This window comes from Hipposideros armiger, unplaced genomic scaffold, assembly GCF_001890085.2.
Source record: "Hipposideros armiger isolate ML-2016 unplaced genomic scaffold, ASM189008v1 scaffold_75, whole genome shotgun sequence".
NCBI lineage: Eukaryota > Metazoa > Chordata > Mammalia > Chiroptera > Hipposideridae > Hipposideros > Hipposideros armiger.
This window is the reverse complement of record NW_017731425.1, coordinates 1,545,313-1,568,330: the sequence shown is the minus strand read 5'-3', so window position 1 is coordinate 1,568,330 and position 23,018 is coordinate 1,545,313. Positions and strand designations below refer to the sequence as shown.

Below are 23,018 nucleotides of genomic sequence, written 5' to 3'. Positions count from 1 at the left end.
TGGGAGTAGAGGGCTTGTGGGGATCCAGAGGTGAGTAAAACAGGGCCCTCTGCCTCAGAACCTCATGGTCTAGCAGGGCAGATGCTGCTAAGCAGGGCCACTTCAAGGTTCTGCCAGTCCTCCCTGCCGACTCCTTCTCTCCCCTCCTCTCTAGTTGTAGCCACAATTTCCACCAACCACCAACATTTCACTCATGCCAGTGTGCCACCATGGAATGAATGAATCTCCTTTCCATTTCCTTCCCGCCCCACCTTTTAAGTCCCAGCTCCAATGCAACTCCCTCCATGAAGCCCTTTACAATTCTTTCAGCCCCAAACAAATTGTCCCACTTTTAAACTAGCTCCCAGGGCCTTGCTGCCTCTCCTTGTGACATATATTTTGCTCTTTTATTTTAATTGAATATCTAGGTGACTGTGTCTTATCTTTGGGAGGGCAGGATGGTGTCTGATTCATTTCAGGGTCTCCAGAACAGTGCCTAGTGCCTGACACACAGCAGAAGGAAAGAATGGCCCAAGGCATGTGACAGTGGAGGTAGGATTAGAGTAGAGGGGAGGGGACCATTTAGAGGGGGAGGGCTGTGGAGCCCTGAAAGGAGGAAATGGCCCATTCTATGGGGAAGAGGCTGTGACTGAGGCATGGCAGGGCAGTCAGACTTGCAGCTACACACAAACCCACAACTCTGGTCCCTGGGCTTGAGCAGGGGAGGGGGTGGGGAAGCAGATAAGCTGATAGCAGGCCTGCTTCCATTGGGCCTTGATGTTCTTTGTCTTCCTTCATGTCCACCCTGCATCCCCACCCAGAGGCCGAAGCCTGGCCAGGCAGGCAGCAAAGGGAGGCTGTGCTGGGCAATCTAGGGAGTGGTCACAGAGCAGAACCCTGTGCTAGGCACTGCTTTGAGTGAATTACATACATTAGCTCACTTTATCCTGCGGGGACCTGACTCCCCACAGCGGCACAAGCAAGCTCCCTACTGGAGCTTTTGGCGGGGAGAGGTCCTGTGCTATGGGGGCCTGGTCTTACAAGAGCTCATTAGATAGTACCTAGATGGGGAAACTGAGACTCAGAGAGCTCAGATGTCTCATCTAAGGTCACACTGTGAGCTAAGAGTAAATTTGGGACTAGAACCCAGATTTCCTGTTCTTTTGATGCCCTCTGGTGTCGGCCTGGGTTGGGCCCTCTTGCTCACCTCCTGCCCTGGTCTCCGACTTCAGGAGGGCAGAGGGGACTCATCAGAGACTCCAGTGCCCCTCCATCTCCTATCACTTGGGTTCTTTAAAGGGCGGGGCTTGGCGGTCAGCCCAGTGGCCGGGGCAAAGGCAGAGACTTTACTTCAGCGGCAGAGAGCGAGTCCAAGCTCCATCAGCTGCCGCAACCACCGCGCCCCAAACACCGAGCCTGAGCCACAATGAGCGGAAGAGTCGGCGACCTGAGCCCCAAGCAGAAGGAGGCGCTGGCCAAGGTGAGCCCTCATCCTGGCCCGGCCCCGACCCCGGCCGGGTTCTGGTCCTCGCCCTCTGGCGGCAGCCAGCCCGGAAGGCGCTGGGTGGGGGGCGAGCGACGGTCCTCGGCGGGCGGGAGGGCTGCAGCGGGAGGAGCAGCCGGCGGCACCTGGCAAACTACATCCCGCCCCTCCTCCCTCCGCCTGCCGATGGGGCCCGGGGAAGTTTAGCCGCCCTGGCCCCAGCCCCAAGCGAGCCCTTTGAGATACCACCTGGGAAGAAGTGGTTGCTGGAAGTCCTTGGAAGCAGCTCAGGGCACAAAGACGACATTCATTCTCGGGACTGGCTGCCGGGCCCTGGGGGCAGGAGCAGGGCCCCCAGGTTTTCTGTCATTTCCGGGAGGTTTTCCTCTTGCAGGGGCAGTGGCACTAGGGAAAGGGCCCTGGAGAGCTCCTTAGGAGACTTCGGTAGCCCCTGCTCTGGTCCCAACTCGATCTGCGACCTTGGGCAAAACCGGTCCTTCATCTGTTTGTTCCTTGAGGAACAGAAATGAGGAGGTTGGACCAGATGATGTGGAAAGGAGCACCTCCCTGTGTGAAGTCTGGGATACTACCCGTGACTCTGTGGTTGGGGTTGGTTTAAGCTGAGGCCAGCCCTCCCCTGTCCTGTAATCCAGGCCCCTCCATGGCTGGGGAATTGGGCTGATGCTCTTCAGATTAGGAGGTAAGCCTGGCTTTGCCTTGGCACCTGGGCAGAGGAGGAGGCAACAGTTCCAGGGCTGGACGCCCACCCTGCAACCTAAATCTCTTCTCTGTTGCTCTTGGGGAGAGGGTAGATTGATTGTTCTCGGAGCCAAAGCCAATTGGGTCCAGTCTCAAGGACTGGAGCCTCCACAGCGAAGCAGTTTTCCATTGCTGGGAAAGAACAGGGGAGAGATGTCTTCTGCCATGACAGAGGCCCAGGCACCAGCCCTATGAAAGCTCTGCCCAGGCTGGGCCTCCCCCATCTCAGGGAGGCTGGATGGGGAGGTTTTAGATTTTACTGCTGACCTGCAGGGAAGTCAGGCACAGAGGGATTGGGTAGTGATTAAACTGGAAACCAGGGGCTGGGAGGGTCCTTGGTAAGGGGTGGCTTCATGCCTGGGCCCTGGATTGAGCAATTTACCTGGGAGTCTGGGAGCTGTTTGCGGGATGGGATGGCCTGAGTTCCTGGCTGACCTAGGCAAGGGGCAGAGGTGGCTGGTCCTCATTGGTCCCCTCTGCAGCTCCCCTGTAGGTCAGTGACTAGGGAAACGTGAGTGGCTGGGAACAGGAGGCATGGGGAGGGCATGGGCAGCGAGTGTGCTCACTTACAGAGTAGTGAACAGTTGGAAGTAGGTGCGGCTATCCAGCGAGGTCACTGTCCATCTTCCTCATTTGGCATTCCGTGCATTTTCCCCCTTCATGGCTCCCCATTGGAACTGTTCCCTCCACCTGGATAGCCTTCCTTCTACTGCCTTTGATGTCCTTCAAGCCCAGATTAAATGCTATTTTTTTTATATGAAGTCATATGAGACCACTTTCTTCCTGGCTCCAGTCAGAATCAAACTCTTCCTTCCCTTTACTCTGCTAAACACATTGCTCACCCTTCCATTTCTAAGGGGGCAGAAGATCATGAAAGAGTGTGTGTTCTAGCCTTGGAAAAGACCCGGGTTTGTATCCCAGCTCTGCTGATTATTCGCTGTTTGATCTTGGGCATGTTATTTAGCCTCTCAGAGCTCTAATTTCTTCACCTGTAAAATGGGGACAGTAATAGTTCTCGGGACTCTGAATGAGGTGGGAATAAGATAAGTGCCAAGTTCAGTGCTGGGCACATGCGGAATTCTTGGTAAACTGACATCTTTTACCATGGCACGTCCCAGAATGTCTACAATCACAGTTAACTGAGAACATGTCTGCCCACCAGCCACACTGGAGTGTGGAGGTGCAGGCAGCCAGGCACTGGCAGTGCTTTAATCCCTTCCCACCGCCTCCTACTACCTGACTCCCACTAGCACGACAGGCAGAGTGTCCCATGTAGCCCAAGTGCCCAGCCAGTGTCTGCAGAGTTGACCCATATGGAAGAGGGGTCCAGCGAAGCCCCTAAGGAGAGTCCTGGGCAGGGGTGGTCAGGTTGGGACCTGTCCCTCACCAAGCTGCTTCTCCCTACAGTTTCGGGAGAAGGTCGAGGATGTGCTGCCCACCCTGCCGAATCCAGATGACCATTATCTCCTGCGCTGGCTCCGAGGTGAGGGAAGAAAGGCTGAGGGAGGCTGTGGCAGGGGCTTGTTCTGGGTAACAGAATGGCACCCTCTGGAAACCTTGGCCCTGGCAATCTGAGAATCTAGAGTATTCAACCTTTAGAACCCAAAGGGCCCTTGGCAATGATATAACCTCAACCCCCCTACTGGATAGATGATGCCAAGGCTTGGAGAGGTGAAGTAACTTGCCCCAAGTCACACAAGTGCTTGAGCTGCAGGCAGGCTGAGGACGAGAGCCCAGTGTCCTTTCCATCCACTCTGTTGATGGACTTGGGGAACAGTTTGAGGAAAAGCTGAGAAAGGCCCCAGCCATGTGGGAAGTCAGAGGCACAGCCAAGTTTAGAACCAGAATCCTGGCTCTTGGAAGAGGTTGGGCCCCTCTGTGGCCTGTTGGGATGGCAAGGCACCTGCTGCCAGCAGTTTGACAGCTTGAAGGAGGGGCAGAGTACATGGAGAACATGGGGGTGCTCAGCCTGAACTAGGTTGACAAGACTCCCCTCAATCCACCACCAGATTCCAGAGCCCCAAGTTCTGGTTCTAGCGCTGCCCCAGCTTGGCTGTAGTACCTGGGCCAGGGGTGAACATCTGCCCTAGGACCTTCACTGGGAGAGCAGGATGAGACAGGGTGCCCTGCCTACTGCAAGATGTGACATGACAGAGCTCTGCACATGGGGAGGCAATGTACAGATTTCTATTAGCATCAGGGTCAAACTCAACCCCATGCTCCAACTCCTGAAATCTTTCCATTCTTTTCCCTTTTCCCCTCTCCTGTGTTTCAAGTCACATGCCACCCTCTCTGGTTCTTGTGACATACTTTTTTTTTCTTTATAGAAATTTTATCACCAGACAGAGAAATGATAGAGAATAAATTCCACTTTCTGAGATTAGCAGAGATTAAGTTGTGATGTGGCATCATAGTTCAAAAATTAAAGTACAGATCGTGCCTGATTATTTATTTGTAGATATACACAAGGAGTCTTGGGGCAGGCGGAGAGCTGGATTTTCATTTTTTGTGCAGAAACTGAATACAGCTGGCATGCTCTGAGGGACAGCTAGCAGGTACCAAGAGCAGGTGCAACCAGGAGAGCCACATGAGGCTCTGTGGGCCTCTAGATGTGCCAATTTCCCTTTTCCCTAGAAAAGCTGCAAACCCACGCTCCCAGCACACCCAGATAGGGTGGAGGGGCAGTGCTGGGGTGGCAGTGGCGTCAGTCCAGGGTTGGAGGATATTTTGGCCCAGCAGTTTGCCGAAGGGCTATAGCTAGAAGGGGGCAGGTGGAGAAAGTAGGAATCCAGGGCTGCCTTAAAAGACCAGCTGCATGATCATCAAACGAACTACCAAACTGCTGTGAGGTGGAGAAGTGTGGTTTCAGAGATCTGTGAACAACAGCACAGCTGTCTTTTTTCTAAGAGGAGGCCAGCTTGGGACCCTGCAACTGGTTTCCCAGGCACCCTCCCCCCCCCCAACTCTCCAGTCCTGGGATAACCCCTCTCTTTGCAGGAACATTGAAGAGTGTCATTATCCTCATTTGCCAGATGAGAAAACTGAGGCTCAGAGAGGGGAGGGCACTTACCTGAAGGCACACAGCTAATGTGAAGCAGAATCAGGGCAGAAACCTAGGGCCCCAGATCCCTGGGCCAGCATCCTCTCCAGTAAGCCACAGCTGTTCCCTGAAGCCAAGCTGTGCCATTTCAGAGGAAGTGTCTCCACTTTACTTGTGCCTGGGCAGGAGCTTCGGCCAGGTCAGATTCTACTATGAATTTCAGTTAGGGCTTTTGTTGTTGTTGTTATTATTATTATTATTAAGAAACATTTTCTCTTGCTCCCTTTGGTTCTAAAGGAAACATCTGCAAGGTGCACACCAGCAGAATATCTTTCTTTAACCTAGGTGTGAGCTGTGGTTCTACTCTTTCTCCTTTACCCCTGGGTGGGCTCAGTTTTCCATTGGCCCCAGGCCCTGAGAACAGGCCCACAAATCTCCACTGCCTCTCTCTGACTTTGGCTGAGCTCTGGGCACTCCAGCAAGGAGGGTCAGATGGCAAGAGAAAAACAAGGAGGTGGTGGTGGAAACCCTACAGAGGGCAGAGCAGGTCTGTGTCTTCCCATTTCCCAGGCCTAGGAAGTGATCAAATAAGAACCCCGGAGAGGTGCTCCTAGGTGGGCTTCTCCGGCAGTGCCCTAAGCCATGCTTTGAGCTGCCCCCGACCAGGGCAGCAGGAGCGCTGGAAAGGCCTGACTCAGCAGGCACGGGGAGAGACCAGTCCAGGTGCTTCCAGGGACAAGTGGCAACACAGGGAGGGCCCTTAAAGAAGACCCTGGATGTTGGACCCTGGCAGATAAGGGTTAACTGGAGAGCCACCCTGAGATAAGGGGGCTCACAGTTCACCGCCACTCCTGTTCCCCAGAAGATAAGGTCTCTCCTCACAATTAGAGGTGTCCCTCCTGTGGAGAATTGCCACTTTCCCAGTCCAGCGGGGCTCCCCCATCACAACAACATACATATTGCCTTGCATCTTCCACGCGGCCATGATGGCACATAAAAGGGCAGTCAGAAGGAACTTCCTAAGAATGAAGGCTTATTCAGTTCTGCAAATGTGTGTCTGGCTCCGATGACTGGTGTGGCATTGCTCAAATCTCTTGATGCACCAAGGTTGCATCAAGAGTGGACTGAATTTCATGATAGCAGAGCCAGGCAATGTGCTTGGCCACTCCTGGGGAGCAGCGATTAAGGGACTGGTGACAGTCGAGAGGGCAATCTATCTGGTCCAGTTCTCATGGTTGTCAAGCAGATCTTGATGTCAATCAAATCCACAGAGGACACAGAGCTGGGAGGGACAGTTCATAGGTCAGGTGGCAAAACTGGTTAGAATCTGGATCTAAAAATCTCTTTAAAGGATGAAATGAAGCTGACTATAACAAGATGAAATCTGATAGGGATGAAGCCAGGAAAACCACCTCACAACATATGGGATGGAAGCTTAGCAGCAGAACCGCTGAAAAGCATTTAGGGGTTTCAGTTGACTCCAAGTGCCACCTGAGTTCAGGATGTGACCATTGCCAAGAAAGTTCTTAGGCTTTATTGGAGAAGGGTAGACAACACCTGGTGCTGTGCTCAGCTGGGGACAACACCCTTGAAGAGGGGCAATGGCAAACTGGAAAACATCCAAAGGGAACTTATTTGGGTGAACTTGAAACCAAGCTGTGAGGAATGGTGAAAGGATCCACAGATGAGCAGCATGATAGCAGGAGGGACTCAGGTGGAAGCACAGAATTTGCCAGTATTGGAAAGGTTGTCACATGGCTGAGGTCGCAACCAAACTCTCTGAGTGTCTCTGGAGTGGATCTCCACTCAGTATAACAATGAGGACTGAGTGCAAATGAAAACTCAGGTTATCTAGGAGCAGGTGGCTTTGGGGGGCAGTGAGATCTTTGTGTTCAAGTTTGAGTCAGACAACTTGTTGGGGTTCATGCATAAAATAGAGTTAGCCCAGGTGAACTTTAATTCTGAAACTTTCCAGGAACCCTGGGAGGAGGGCCCTCTATCCCATTGGGGTATTCGTGGGTCCTTTGAGGACATGGCAATGTTGACTGGAAGCTGATCAACCCCCCACCCCCATCCTACTGGGATGTTTTGACAGCTTTGCCCCGGATTACGGAGCAGCTATGTTCATCTCTGAACTGTGGGTCAAATTCTCAGGACTGGGTATTAGACTGTGGAAGAGATTAACTTTGTGTAAGGGAAGGCTAAATGATAAGGGAGTCCAGGGTTCGTTTTCCCTGAGAGGAGATAAGACCCTTCACCTGATTGCATCCACAAAGGTAAAACTCTTTGACCCTGAAGTTGCAATGCAGCCCCCACCTGCCCTGAACCTTGACCTGCTTTCCAGGGGCTGTGGTCCACCAGAGGCCTTCAGAGAAGGTCCTCATATTAGCTTCTGCACGTGGGGTGATCTGAAAGTTTACTGGGGCATTGACAGAGAGGAGCTGGCTCCAGTATGAGAATAGGGAAATCTCCTTGTCCTTGGTTGCCCGGTCTGCTAGCCTAACCCTGACCAAATTTTGCTGTTACAGCAAGAAGCTTCGACTTGCAGAAGTCCGAGGCCATGCTCCGGAAGGTAAGATCCATTTGCCTCCAAACCCCATGGTTGCCTTCTATCCTTACCAGTCAGAATCACACCATGCTTGAACTTCTTTTGTCCATGACTTGTGTGACATATCTGAGTGTTAGCCAACCATTACTGCCTTAGTGCTTTCTCTTCCCTGGAAACACAGAACTTTCACAGGTCCGGGCCAGCCAAGAATTACTTCTGCCGAGACCTCTAAAATAGGCAGCGCCTTCTTTTGCATTCTGCCAGTTGCCTTCTCATGACTTACCTGTGGTCTGGTGGTCTGTTCATGCTGTCACCTATAGCTAGATGCCTCTTAAGGGGCCCTCCCTGTCCTGCCTTCCCTTATTAAAGCCCTGATTGTGTATTTGCAGCATGTGGAGTTCCGAAAGCAAAAGGACATTGAAAATGTCATGAGCTGGCAGCCTCCAGAGGTGAGGACAGATGATCCTGGCCCACCCTTCTGTTAGGTTATTAGACCCACAACCTCACAATCTGTGTCCTGGGTCTATGGGAATGGGACTCTCAGAGGGAAGGTCTGACAGTGTCCAGTGGGCCCTAATGGTTCCCAGAATGGATGTCTATAGGCACCCAGGGAGGGGGAGGCTGTGCAGGGAGAGACTGATGAGGCCAGAGGAAAAGGGAAGGTGTGGCCACCCTGGGCCTGCTGACCAGGTGCCTTCTCTGTGTCTTTGCCCAGGTGGTCCAACTGTATCTATCAGGGGGCATGTGTGGCTACGACAGGGATGGCTCTCCCATCTGGTATGATATTGTTGGACCTCTGGATGCCAGAGGTCTGATCCTCTCAGCCACCAAACAGGACTTGCTGAAGACCAAGATGCGGGACTGTGAGCTGCTTGTGCAGGAGTGTAACCGCCAGTCCGAAAAGGCGAGTGGACTAGCATGGTTAGAAATGAGTGAATCATGGTAGGGGTGCGCAAGCAGAGGCGACATCACACAGGGACTTGAGCACATCTTCAGGGCTGAAGCCTGGATATTTGGATTTCATAGACCAGTGAAATTTCCAAGTTTTAGGGACTGACCTATGTTGCCAAATTTTTAATTTTCCAAGTAAGAGCTTAAAAAAAAAATTGCCAGCTACTATTACTATCATTAACCCCCAAAACTATAGGAATGGCAAAATCTCAGAATAGAGGGCAGTCTTTTAAATGGAATAAATTTATCTTCCCAGAGAACTTACCACATATTGTTATTTTTCTCATTTATTTGGGCAGCAGTGAGATCTTTGTCATGGATCACCCTATCCTGAGAAATATTTGGGTGTCACTGAAATGGATGAGCTCAGATTCTGTGTTTCTCTAACTCAGTATTTAAAAAAAAAATGATAAGGACAGCTGATTTCCTTACTGAGAAAAAGGCTGAAGAGCAAGCTGGAGCTGCTGCCATGATCTGTTCTCTTTCCGTCCCCGTTCAGTAGATGTAAACGTCCGATGAAACAATGTGATTCAGTTTGGGGCCATTTCATCCACAGACATTCACTGAGAGCCTCATGTGTACAGAGACCTTGAAGGCTGGGGAGGCAAAGAAGCATTAGATGGGAAGGCACCCTTAGGTTGAACAGACAGCATCTGTGCTCAGGCATGAGATGGGTGGCTGCACAAGGCCCCATGGACAGAGCATTACATGGTGCTGCACACAGAGGAAGAGGGGGCCCACCAGGTCAAACTGCAAAGCAGAAGGGACCTCAGATGGAACCTAGATCCATCCAGTGGTATACTGGATGAGAACATAGAAACCTAGGTAGGAAGGGTGACTTGCCTGGGCCACAGTTCCAGCCTGAGGTGATTACCTCCATTTAGAAAACCCTGGGTACCGCCCTGCCCATATCCGGCTGCAATATGGCACATGACACAATCAGCATTTGCTCCAAACTGGGTGAGTCTCTGGAGCAGGGCAGCCTGCTGTGAATTTCTCCTTCTCTGTCTTCTGCAGTTGGGGAAGAAGGTGGACAGTGTCACCCTGATTTATGACTGTGAGGGGCTTGGCCTTAAGCATCTCTGGAAGCCTGCTGTGGAGACCTATATAGAGGTGAGGCTGCAGGACTGGGGGGGGAGGGGAGGCAGCGTGGAAGGGTCAGAGAATGGGAGAGTGGGCCCCTCTGCTAGGATGCCCTGTGGGATGGGCGAGGCGATGGGGACAGAGCCTAGCCTGGAGGAGGCAGGGCCTCTCATCCTGGCACAGAGGTCTGAGCCCACTAGGCTCAGTGATTTTGTTTCCACAGTTTCTCTGCATGGTTGAGGATAATTATCCTGAAACACTGAAGCGTCTTTTTGTTATTAAAGGTAAGTTGGGAACTCCCTTGTGAGGAAAGAGGGGCTCGAAATGTTACTGGGATAGATTCAGGAGAGTGAAACAGAGTGAGTCAAAGGAAGGGATCTGGGGACCCTTGTCATACACAGACTACATTACAATTCACAAAGTTTTAGGATTTATTACTGCCTTTGAGCCATGCAGCTTGGTGAGACAGGAAGACTATACCCACTTGACTATTCCCACTGTACAGATAGGAAGCTGGAACTCAAAGAGGTGCCCACGCTGAGTCTCACACCCTGGGCTGCCCATGTGGGCTCCATGGCACTAGGGAACATGTGACCTGACACAGAGGGCCGCGGATGACACGGTTAGGGACAGAGTGGTCACTGCTCCCAGTCTCACATCATCTGGTCTCTGTTTCAGCCCCCAAGGTGTTTCCTGTGGCCTATAACCTGGTCAAACCCTTCCTGAGTGAGGAGACCCGTAAGAAGATCATGGTCCTGGGGGGTGAGTAGCCCAGACTCTTCTCAGTTCCACAGGATGGTCTGTGGCCCAAACTGGGAATGGCTTGAGCAGTATGACCACAGCCACGAGGGCAAAGGTTTCCTAGCTGGTTTGGTAGCAGTGGGACTGGGCTAGGGTCTTCCTGTCTATTTTCATAAGAACTCTTTTCCCCAGACACTCTAGAACAGGGGTCAGCAAACTGCAGCTCACGAGCCACATGTGGCTCTTTGGGTACGTTCCGTCTCAAAAGTTTGCCGACCCCTGGAAGAGCCAATCCTGTCCCTCACAACAATTTAAAAATTATTCGAGAGCCATAAAACAAATGAAATCACCATTATGTGAATAATATCCTTTAAAATTTTTATAAATGGAACTATGATAGTTTTATTTTCATTTTCAATTTTACTTCAGAGCTACATGTACGTACCCAAAGAGCCACATGCGGCTCTTCTGTCTCAAAAGTTTGCCGACCCCTGCTCTAGAAGAAAGCACTGAGCTCAGCATTGTAGCTTCAAAGATGAATGACACGCCAGTCCTTACTCTCAAGGAGTTTACAGTGTAAGCTTCAAGGAGAGAGAAGACCTTTAGGAAGAAAGCTATGATAAAAACTAGAAAAGGTGCTAGAAATAGCCTAGAGGAGGTGCCATGGAGGTCACAGGAGCAGAGGTTGCTTTCAGTTGGGGGCAAATTGAAGTGAGTTTAACTTGATGAGCACTTACTAGGTGCCAAGGCTACAAAGGTGATTTAGACAAGAGTCCCTTGAAGAGTTCTCAGCCTCTTGGGGAAGGGAGACATGGACCCCACTTGACCTAGGGATGAGGTGATGCCTACTTCAGCCAAGAGCTATAGAATGAGTAAGAGGCAGCCAGATGAAGCAAGGCAGCAAAGCTGTACGGGCTTAAGGATCAGCATTGAGCAAAGACCTCATACACCATGGCACCAGCAGTTGTAGAGGGCATGGCAGGATGTGGCAAGGGATGAGGCTGAAGAGGGAGCCAGGAGCAGGTCACAGAGAATCCAGGGCACTAGGCTGAGAAGCTGGGACATGACTCTGCAGGCCACTGGGAACCAGAGGAGAGCTCTGAGCAGGGGAGCACCAGGATCAGATTTTAAATTGAGACACACTATACAGACAAGATCATGAAGGACAGATATCAGTTTGCCCAGTGTGGTTATAGTCCATGAAACAGGTGTTGCAAGCTGGAGCCGAGGCAGTGCCAGTAGGGATAGAGAGGAGAGGATGGATTTAAAAAGGACTCGTTTAGGAAGTAAAATAGCAGAAGTCAATTGACTGGCTGCAGGAAAGGAGGAAGAGGAATCTAGAATGACTCTCTGGTGTCTGGCGTGAATGACAGACTATCGCAGTCACTCTGATGCAATGAATTCAACTGAGGAATATAACTAGAATAATAAGCGTGAAGTTGAGTTTGAAGAGTGTGTGAGATATACAGATGTTGGGGATACTTGAGCCTGAAGCTTGGGTGTGAGTTCCAGCCTGGAGATTTGGGAGTTATCAAATATAGGAGGCAGCTAAGACCTTGAGAGTAGATAAAACTGCCCACAGGAGGACAGAGGCTGAGCCCTGGGGAATATCCGAGCTCAAGGGTGGGCAGGGATTGGGTATGCAAGGAAGTAGGGAGACCATCAGGGGACAAGGGCGGCCATATAGGGAGATGCCAGGAATCAAGCCAGCCGGGGACAGACAGGAATCCATTTTGTTGGAGCATTAAGTGGAGTGGTGGGAGAAAAAGCTAGAAAGGTAGATTGGGGCTAGGTGGATCATGGAAGGCTTGAGGCTTGAGGCCTCGTGAGTTCAACTTGGGGGTGGAGATTCTGAAGGTTTCTGAATGTTGATGTTTAGGCAACACATTGAAAGTGGAAATTTTCCAAATGTATGCTGGTGAATCCTAGGAGTGGAATGAAGCAGTCTGGAAAGTCCAGGACTTCTGGGTTCTCGTCCTCACACTGGCAACAAGTTCTGCTTCTTTTTGCCTCAGTGACTCTCTCTATAAGATGGGAAGAACTGCCCTGGCCTCATTCCAACTCTCCTGCTGAGCTGGGGGAAGAAATTAAAAAATCCAAGCAAAGGCTCTGATGGTTTGGTGTCTCTGCTACCAACCACCATGAGCATGTGACAGTTAGGTTTCCTGGCAGCCGAGCTGTGGAGGAGGTTCAGTCTGTTCTTCCACCCACGCCTGAAACTCTTTCAACCAAGCCTGACTTGGGCTGAGAGGGTACAGGATCTTCAACAGAGGAGGGAAGAAATTCACTCGGGGCTGGTCACTGGAGCTTAGCAGCGCAGATTGAATCGCCCCAAGACCACAGATGCTGCGTTCCAGGAGTTGCATGGTCTCAGGTCCCTGAAACCTGAAGCTGGGAGAGCCTGGACAGTCTCTGTGGGTTTTCAGCCAGCACCAGTGGCAGAGGACACTGGGTTGGACCCTGTGACTTGGAGCCGCTGCCTCTACATGGTTTCTAGAGTCAGAATAGAAAGGTTTCCAGTATCAAAATATTGTACCTGGTTGATATATGTTGAGGAAATTGGAATGGTGGAAACGTGGTTCACAGCATTGGTTGCACTAGAGTCAAACTCTCCTAGTCAAGAAAGGGCTTGGTTATTAAAAAGAGAGAGAGAGAGATTAGGCAACTTAACAGCCTAAAAAACCAGAGTGGAAGGGAAATTGTGGTTGGTTGGGATAAAGCCAAGGGAACCCATTTCAGGGGTCCCTCTAAAGTGATGCATTCATTCAGCAAGTCATGACTGAGCACAACATGTAAGCAAAAGTGGGGGACAAGACCCACGGTCATGCTGTCACACAGCGCAGTCTCGCCAGGACAGATCTTGTTGATTCTGGCCTTCTTGCCTGCCACACGTATTCCCTCTTCATGGACTGCCCTTCCCTCCTTTCTTTGTTCCCTCCTCCCTGCACTTCAAATGTTTATATCACTTTCCTGGGAATGATACCACACTCTCCTATGTGTAGGGCTCTTTTACAGTTTACCACACCCTCTCAAGTACTTGGTTCACTTCACTCCCACCATAACCTGGAGGGGCAGGAGGAACTCAGCTCAGAATGGAGTGGTTTGCCTAAGGCCACTCGGCTGACCACAGACAATGGGGACAGGACCCCAGGTCTCCTGATTCCTGGTCCAGGGCAGGGCAGCCCTCTGGGTGATGGTTCCACCCTGCAGTGCTGTGTGCGCATCACATGCTCCTAATGCCTGTTTTGTGTGCGGGGGTACATGGGGTTTATTTCTGCCTCTTTGTGTAGACTTCCTTGGGCTATGATGAAATTTTGCCTAGTGGTGACCCTTGCTTCTCCTTCCTTACCTCTTCTGCCAGCAAACTGGAAGGAGGTTTTACTGAAATATATCAGTCCTGACCAGGTGCCTGTGGAGTATGGGGGTACCATGACTGACCCTGATGGAAACCCCAAGTGCAAATCCAAGGTATGGGTCACCAGGGGCTGGAGGTAACTGGGGAAACCTGGCTCAAATGCACATTCCAGCTCACTCTGCACTCTGCTTCCAGATTAACTATGGGGGTGAAATCCCCAAGAAGTATTACGTGCGAGACCAACTGAAACAGCAGTATGAGCACAGCGTGCAGATTTCCCGTGGCTCCTCCCACCAAGTGGAGTATGAGATCCTCTTCCCTGGATGTGTTCTCAGGTAGCGCTCTGGATCCTTCCAGGAGAACTGAGCCTTTCAGCTGTAGGTGCTGGTGGGTGGGCTGGTGGCAGGACCCTAGAGAAGGCCCACACAGACAAAATCATGTCTGAATGGGTGGATGTCCTCTGCAGGTGGCAGTTCATGTCAGATGGCGCAGACATTGGTTTTGGGATTTTCCTGAAGACCAAGATGGGGGAGCGGCAGAAGGCAGGGGAGATGACAGAGGTGCTGCCAAACCAGAGGTACAACGCTCACTTGGTGCCTGAGGACGGGTCCCTCACCTGCACTGAACCTGGCATCTGTAAGTATCTCAGTCTCGGCTTAAAGCCCCTGCCCTAGCTGACTACCTATGACATCCCTTTTTCACATGGTTAGAACTATAATAGAAGTGGAGCTTCCTCAGTTCAACCCTCTCCTTGCACAGGTGAGGAAACTTAGGCTAGGGGAGGTGAAATGACTTGCTGAAAGTTACCTAGCTCGTTACCAGCACGGTGGGACTCTGATCGGATCCTACCAGGTACAGGTGAGTCACAGGGCTAGGTGATCACAGGGGTTCAGAATGTCTGCTCTCTGGTCCAGGTCTACCTGGGTCTGTCACTGTGACCAGACATCTCTAGGGAATTCTTCCGCACACATCAGAGAGGCAGAACTGGCTGGGGTGGGACAGGGATCACAGAGTGAGCAGGGTCCTGAAAAGCTCAGCCTCGACCCTTCTCAGCTTCACTCATCTCCAGGTTGATCGAAAAATGGGCACAGAATGGGAACAGAAAGTTTAACCCAAGAGGAGTAAGAATGGCAGAGAGTCATTTGAAAGTGTTTGATTGACCTCATTCATCTTTGCTGTATCGATTAAAACTCCCGTTGACTCAGCAATTCTACTTATGGCAATTTAGCCTACAGAAATATTTACACAGAGACACAAAGTCATAGATACTAGGATGTTTCCAGCAGCCTGGAAACTGGCAATAAACAAAATGACCTTAATAAGGTCTTGTTAAATAAATTATGGTCCATCCACACAATGGGGTACAATATATCCACTAAAGAGAGTAAGTTGATATGTTAGAAGTCTGATACATGTTAAAAAATAAAGTATAAAACATAGCATGTATGGCATACACTCACTTGCGTTAATAAAGTGTACAAAGAAAAGAATTCTGGGGGATCTATGCTACCCTCTAATGGTGCTTATCTCTGGGGTGGTAGGAAGCTTATAGAGGGCTTTCATTTTTTTACACTACAGCAGGTCCTTGAATAATATCATTTTGTCCAATGTTGTTTCATTTTGTTGATGAGAAAAAGAATTGATTCCCAGCCAGGGCCACTGTCTGTGTGGTGTTTGCATAGTCTCCCCACGTGGATTTTCTCTGGGTCCTCTGGTTTCCGCCCACATTTCAAGGATGTGCATGTGAGGTGAACTGGTGTATCTACATTGTCCCAGTATGAATGAGCGTGGGTGTGTGTGTGAGTGTGCCCTGGGATGGAATGGCATCCTGTCCAGGGTGGATTCCAGCCTTGCGTCCTGAGCTGCTGGCTCTGGCCACCTGTGACCCTGAATTGGAATAAGCTGTTTGGAAAAGCATTGTCTTACTTGTTTTTATTCACCTTTCCTAAACGTATGTATAGCTCACAATAATTTCAATGCTTAATATTAGAAGTCTTTTGGGTCTTTATGTAGAAGTTTGGTGATGTGTCTGTGACCAGAAATATGCTGTGGGAACTTAATCCTCGTTTATATCAATTAGCCTGGGGTAAAACCATTTAAATCAATTAGCCTACGGTCATTTTGCTTCAAGTCGCAGAACCTACTGACAACATAAGTGAGGACTTACTGTAATTCTGCAAATACAATTTATTGACAATGACCATATATTACATTTACAAGTAGAAAAACCACAGACACACAAACTCTATCAAATCTCCCATTTATTTTCTGTCAGAGCCAAGGTGCCCGGCGTGGAAAATCAGTGAGAGCCAGGGCTTTATCATCAAGTTGAGTTGGACCTGACTGCTGACTAGTCCTGAAGCAAGTGACTTAGCCTCCCTGAGCGTCAGTTTCCTGATTGCTCCAAAGGGGAACAAATTCTCTACTACCTCATAGGGATAAATGATGATTAAATGTGAACAGGTCTGTGTAGCACTTAGCATGATGCTTGGCATACAGCAAGCACTCAACACACTGTAGCCACTATTATTGTTGTTAGGGCAAGACCTGGGGGAGAAGGGCCATCCTGGAGACGGTGCTGGAGAGGGGGGAAGCCCTGTGCCCCATTTCTACAGCAGCACCGCCAGGAGATCTGAACCAGCCCCATAGATATCTTGGCCTCTGTATTTGTCCACACCATTACACCAACCTCAGATTCTGTGTCCTCCCCCACATCATAGGTGACCTGCAGTCTCTTCCGCCCCCTCCTCACAGATGCTCTGTGGTATGGCTCTCCAGGGAGGAGGAGGATTCTTGTTAGTGAGCAGCCAGGTCTTGGGGGAGAAGGCGTAAACCATGTGCTTCAGCAAGAACAAGGCTTAGCACCAGCCCAGATACTGTCATCCACAGAACATAGAGCATTGTGTTCATATAAGCTTGAATTTCTTTTTTTCAATGGACTGGGAAGCTGAGGTACAGAGAAGGGATCATCTCTCTCACACAGAGTAGCTTGTGTAGACACCAAAAGACAGAAGGCAATAGAGAATCCTAGGATCCTGGCCCAGAATCTCTTGGCTGTAGACTGCCCTAGAGTGATGATCAGGTTCATCCCTGATGTGACAGAGGAGAGTGGAGTCCCAGACCAGGGAAGCAATTTACTCAAGACCGTGCAGCCAGTGGCAGAACCCAACCCGTGTGTGGGCATTGTGCATCACCCCTTTAGAGTATATGAAGGGCACGGCCTGAGAAAGGAACATGAAGCTTTTATCAGGCTTTGGTTTACAAATCCCAAATTTAGTTTAGCTTTTCTTGGATCCATTCCCCGGATGGACCACAGACCTGCCTGCAGGGGCCTGGAGTGAGAGCTGCTTGTTGTCCCGTCCCAGGAGGAGCAGAGACAGGCTGCAGCATACTTGCCCCCTTCCCAGGTGTAAAGACAATGAGGTGGGATCAGCTGTTGTCTGGGCCTCTGGCTCAGGTTAGACCTGTGCTCAGAGAAAACCCAGGGTTAGGTTACAAGCTCACCTGTGTGCAGGGAATGCCCATGGAGAACCAGGCGACCCCCTGCACAATGGAACATAATCACCCAATGAAGAAGTGAACACTCTGTGCCTGCCTCCAATGGCAAGAGCACATTAACCCTCCCCAAGCCACTCTTGTCCGTATCAAGTGTTCTCAGTTACTGAGGAGGAGGAACAAAGTCTGAATTGATTTCACTTTTCTTCCCTCAACTATAATAATATTTCTTGAGGGCCTGAGTCAGGTAGAATACTCTACAGGGGAAGAAAAAGATTCAGAAAAAAAGATCTGGACTTTATCTGCACAATGTGGTCGAGAAGGCCTGAAACACTAAAGGTTAAATAGTACTGCCAGGCAGGGTTGGGGTGAAAAAAGCCGAGTCAGGCACCAGGAATCCTGGTTTCTGAGTTCAGCTTGGCCCCTAACTCTCCGAGTGTTTCGAGTAAGTGTCTCTAAATAACTAGGTTTTGCTTTCCTTCTTCATAAAATGAGGGGTGTGAGCTAGAGCAGGAGATCTTAATCTGGGGTTCATGGACTCCCCAGAGCAGTGATTATAAATCGTAAAAAACCAAACACCTCCCTTTTATAAGTGTCTCATGTCCCCTTTACTATTCAGAAATGAAATTCATAGATAATATAACCCAGACATAGATCATTAAAAAAATCAATATCATCACCTAGCTGGAGAAAGGAAGCTAATATAGAATATATATATATATTTATCAATACATAAACGAGAGGGCATGGTTATACCCATACACCCCCTCTCTTCAGAATGGCACCTTTCCCATTGGGAACCACTGCCCCAGAGGATCCATGACGGGCTCCAGGGGATCTGAGATTGTGTGAAAATTTCATCTGATGATGAAAGCATCAGATTCTCCAGGGGGTCAGTTCAGGAGTTAAAAAGCCCTAGCCTGGAAGATCTCTGGGGGCTCTATGAGTCTGTGAGTACATGATTAGTGTTAAAATGAACCATGCAGTTCATGAACTCCACTCCCCTCGGGCCTGGGTCTCAGAACAGCCCCTTCCTTGTTTTTGAGGGCAGAATATCATGCTAGATAGAGCCATCTCAATCCTGGTGCTTCATCCAAGGAGCTCAAAGACTTCTCCAGCACAACTGACTCTAGTTGCTCAGGGTCTGCCATTCAGGGCAGAGAGGAAGCATTCCTCTTTCCAGAGGGACTATGGGTCCTCTGGGGCAGAGAGAAAAATCAATAACTAATATTAACTTCAATATTAACTTGAAGAATGGTGGTGTGTCTACCCTCAGTGTAAACTGCATTTTTTTTCCAGGGGCAGGAATTAAATACACTGTTTTTTTGTTTTTGTTTTGTTTTGTTTTGCCTGGGAAAAGGGAGAGAAGACCAGGATAGAGAAGGGGTAGAGCTAGTGTTTTTGTTTTCACACTCCGTTCTCTTGAAGGGGTGTTTGACTGAAATGCAACAACTTCTAAAAAAACAAACAAACAAAAAAGGGTTAGCTCCTTGGCCAGAAAGTCTTCTGTCAACTTCATGCCCATTTCTCTTTAAAGGGAAAACCACTCCTAACAGGTCTTGTCTATTATCTTATCAAATATTTTCTATTCCTTTAGAAGCATTACATGTTGGCATAACATTCAGGACATGTACACACATGTATACATTCACAGGAATTATATCATTCAATGTATGGTTGAAGGAATTTTGAAATTTTTTGAAATTTTAAAACTCATCACAGGATGTGAGAAAACTTTCCTTTTAGAATAAGTACATGAGTAGAACCATCAAAGCCAAAAATTTTTTTTACATCTATAGTGACAAAAGTTTTACAAACTATTTACAAATTGTTCTGCAACTTGCTTCTTGAGCTAAGGATACACTGTTTCCCAGTCACTAACCTCTTTCTTTTTATATCTGAACAGTATTTCATCATATGGATGGCAATATAAACACTTTAAGCAATTCTCCTTTGAACATTTGATTTTTCCCAAACTTTTAGTCTTACAAACAGGGATGCAATGAGCATCTTTGTCCATTTATATTTCTATGCGATAAATTTCTAGCTCAAAAAGTTTGCAGTTTACCTTTTGTTAGAAACTGAACAGGGCTGGGCTTTCCAGGGGGCCCAAGTCAGGCAGCAATGCAGAGTGGAGGGAAATTCCAGCTCTATCACTTCTTCACTGTGACAGAGTGACCTCCTTTTTTTATAGGATATGAAACAGGATTAATGCTGAACTCACAGAGTAAATTTTTTTGTTGTTGTTTGCTTTTACTTTTATTAGCATTTATTTGATGTTGAATTTACTCCCAGGCCATAAATTTTTGTTTCTCCAGTTTCTTCTGGGAGATCTTTTTCTTCTGCGCAACCTCCTCTTCTGGTTTAGGAACAATTTGTTCCCTCTCAGTTAGGATCATCTCAATGTGGCAGGGAGAGCTCATGTAGGGGTTGATCCGTCCATGAGCTCTGTAAGTTCTGCACCACATCTTGGGAGCTTTATTTACTTGGATGTGCTCTATGACTAGAGAGTCTACATCTAAACCCTTAAGTTCAGCATTACTCTCTGCGTTTTTAAGCATGTGCAGTAAAAATTCTGCACTCTTTTTGGGCCACCGACCCTGCGTCCAACCCCACTGTTTGGTCTGGGCACACCTCCCAAAGATTTGAACCTCTCGATTTACATGATTTTGTGGGGTTCTCTGGGTCAAGAGACTAGCGAACCATTTTGAGAGGTCACCTCAGGCTGCTTTCGGAAAGAGCTCATAGAGTTATTTTGAGGAATAGTAAAACATATATATATATATATGAAACCAACCCAGTGCTGAGACACATATTATAAATAGCCATTGTTACCATTACTATTATTATTTTAACAACTACTGCAGCTATGAATTCTAATGCCCCTTTTTCAAGGCTCAGTTCAAGCTCTAACTTCTCTAAAAAGGCTTTCACGTGATATCAGTCTGTAGGGCCCCCTCTTTCCAAACTGTTACAAATGTGGATGTCTCTCTCACTTTTCTGGCACTTGGCATGTTCTGTCATATTTTTTTCTATGAACATCTTGTCAATGCAGCTAGACTCAGTTGCAGGTGGTGAAGGACCATTGCTCATACCACCTTCATCCTTATTACCTATCACATTGCCTTGCTCAGTCAACAAAAATCACTGTCCCCAAGCCCTTTGTCAGAATTGTCTGAATGTCTGGTTTTCTGCCTCCCCTCAGATGTCCTGCGGTTTGACAACACCTACAGCTTCATTCATGCCAAGAAAGTCAGTTTCACTGTGGAGGTCCTGCTTCCTGACAAAGCTTCAGAAGAGAAGATAATACAGCTGGGGTCAGCCACCCCAAACTAACACCTCCTCCCACAGCAGGCCTGGCTCCCTGTGTCTCCGTCAGTTTCTATCCCTTGTAGCAGTCATTTTCCAGCACCCTGACACCCAAAGAAACTGAGAATTAGGAAGAGGGAGGGTAGCAGGAGTGGGTCTCCTTGCCTTTTAAGTTACTAAGGAGTCCCCAGGGCTGGGCACCGTAACAGGATCTATTTGTCCTGTAAGCTGTGCCATTATCTACTTGTGACAGCTGAGATAGGAAAGGGTTACCTAGGGTAGCAGCAGGGAAGAAATTAAGAAAAAGGGGAGAGATTGAGACTTAATACTTAGGGAAGCCAGCAGCAGGGGAGGAACTTGCAGCCAAATGAACGTGTAAGCCTAGATCATAATAAGGAGTAGCGAGGTAGCCAGTTGCTAGAGTTATGGTGGGGGTCAGAGGCTCTTCTAAACTTTCTATCACTGAGGATGGGATCTTTTGGCTTTCCTTGGGTCTTAGGAGGTGGCCAAGAGTCAACATAGATCTTCCCACTCAACGGTAGACAGGCAGGCCTTTCCATCACCTTGAGAGATTCAGCAACTCCTAGGCCCACTGGCTGCCTCTTTAATTACTGATGATTGTCATTGATTCAGAGCTTCCTGGGACAGTGAGCTTTGGTACCCAGCCACTGTCCTCCAATGCAAACAAAGCACAGGAAAATTACCTCCATGGATCCCCAGCTCTGGGAAGGGCAGCTGGGGGTGGGGGTGAGTCCTGACGCTTCCACTGCCCTTTACACTGTCCTAGCCTCCGGTCAACTAACTCTCCATTTGAGCACCCTACACAAAAATGACAAGTGGGATCCAGACAGAACTCAGTGAGAGCATTTGCGAGTCTGAGTCTCCCACGGTGCCTGCCAACTCGCTTCCTGATTGACCTGAACAAGTCCTTGGCAGTTCCATCTCTGTGGGAAGCATACGGTGGGTGGCATGGGTTCCTAGTGGTTGGTGGAAGCTGCCCAGGCAGGGGGCCAAAGGCCAGGCCAGCATCTGGCAGAGCCAAGGGCTGGAGGCAGCCACAAATAGCATCGGCCCCTCCATCCACGGTGATAAGCAGGATAGCCATAGATTGTCATGGGGGCTCTCACAGGCCAGGAGCTGGAGAGCATGGACCCTGCGGGCAACCACAGCCCTTGTTCCAACCCCACGTCCTGCAAACGCACACCACATCGTGGGCTGCACAGACCATGGGAAGGCGGCCCAGCCTGGAGCTGGTCTGGCGAAGCTGAAAGAACTGGAGGAGAGACAGGGCTGGCGCCGACCTGAGGGGGCCCTAAGGCCTCAAGGGCCCCGGCCAGAACCCTCAGGAGGACATCCCGACTTTGGTTTACAACGCTCTGTTAGAAAAATTAACCAATGAATAAAGCAACGTTCGGTGCACAGGGAGTGGAAGTCATTGCCTACCGCCTCGCTTCTCATTGCCCATCACTCCAAACCTCTGCCTCATGAGCCTGGCAACACTTAACAGCGGGGCGCATGCACAGAAACCACCCGCTACGTACCTCTGGCGTGCGCTTTCCCAGGGGGCGCAACGGCCAGCTTGCCTCCTGATTGGTCCAGCTGGTGGGCTGTCTTCCGCCATCTTTGCTAAGGGTACTTCTGGTCGCCTTCACAGTCAGGGCGGAGGCTCCGCCCACTCGGGCTTCTCTGTGAATGCAGGGTGTCTCTTGCTCGCTGACACGTGCGGGTTTGGCGAGCGCGCGCAGCGCCCGCAGTGGGCCCTGAGTGGGAGGGAGGCGGGGAAGAGACGATCACGTGATGTTAGGGACTGTCTCCTAATTCCGTGCCCGTATTGCCAATGTTTCAGGGGCTTTGAGCCCGGAGCCCAGCTTCCTACGAGGTCACCGCTGACCCGACTTCCCTTCACGACCCTACAGAGACAGCGACGTCCTCAACGGGGTCCTCAACAGGGAGCCAGTGGTCTTCATTTTTTCCGATTTTTATTTGATGATAATACAAGCTAATTCTTCAATGAGCGCCTGCTGGGTACCACGCAACAACTCTGTGCTTACCGCCTTGTTGCAAATATTCAAGGAAATAATACGTGTAAGGCACTTGGAAGAGAGCCTGGTACAAGTGAGCTGCTAATTTTTGTTTTTTTAACAGATGTGACTAACAGCTAATAGGCGGAACAGCTGCGATTTAAACCCAGAACTGCTTGGCTACGCTCGTCTATAATGGCTGTGTCTTTGCTCGCTGATACCCTCAAAGGATTCACAGAACCTGCACTCGATGC

At 49.5% G+C, this 23,018-nt stretch overlaps 1 protein-coding gene across 2 annotated transcripts; it reads left to right on the top strand.

Annotated features, from left to right (window-relative positions):
- Positions 1–1,270: 1,270 nt before the first annotated feature.
- On the top strand, positions 1,271–22,164 carry SEC14L2 (SEC14 like lipid binding 2). Of its 2 annotated transcripts, XM_019643217.1 has the most exons (12): positions 1,271–1,459; positions 3,629–3,704; positions 7,790–7,833; positions 8,199–8,258; positions 8,525–8,713; positions 9,778–9,873; positions 10,067–10,127; positions 10,522–10,605; positions 13,946–14,052; positions 14,135–14,274; positions 14,406–14,575; positions 20,640–22,164. In XM_019643217.1, exons 1-12 carry the CDS (start codon positions 1,406–1,408, stop codon positions 20,768–20,770), a joined length of 1,212 nt encoding a protein of 403 aa, XP_019498762.1. In that variant the 5' UTR covers positions 1,271–1,405; the 3' UTR covers positions 20,771–22,164. The 2 variants fall into 2 exon arrangements, with proteins under 2 accessions (XP_019498762.1, XP_019498763.1); XM_019643218.1 differs by lacking the exons at positions 1,271–1,459; positions 3,629–3,704 and adding an exon at positions 7,518–7,537.
- The last annotated feature ends 854 nt before the right edge of the window (positions 22,165–23,018 follow it).

What these genes read in the sequence shown, in the direction of transcription:
- SEC14L2 (XM_019643217.1), top strand. Translation starts at nt 1,406, where the DNA reads ATGAGCGGAAGAGTCGGCGACCTGAGCCCCAAGCAGAAGGAGGCGCTG. An exon ending in TGAGCTGGCAGCCTCCAGAG is followed by an intron (nt 8,259 to 8,524) that starts GTGAGGACAGAT and finishes GTCTTTGCCCAG; the next exon opens with GTGGTCCAACTGTATCTATC. An exon ending in GAAGATCATGGTCCTGGGGG is followed by an intron (nt 10,606 to 13,945) that starts GTGAGTAGCCCA and finishes CTCTTCTGCCAG; the next exon opens with CAAACTGGAAGGAGGTTTTA.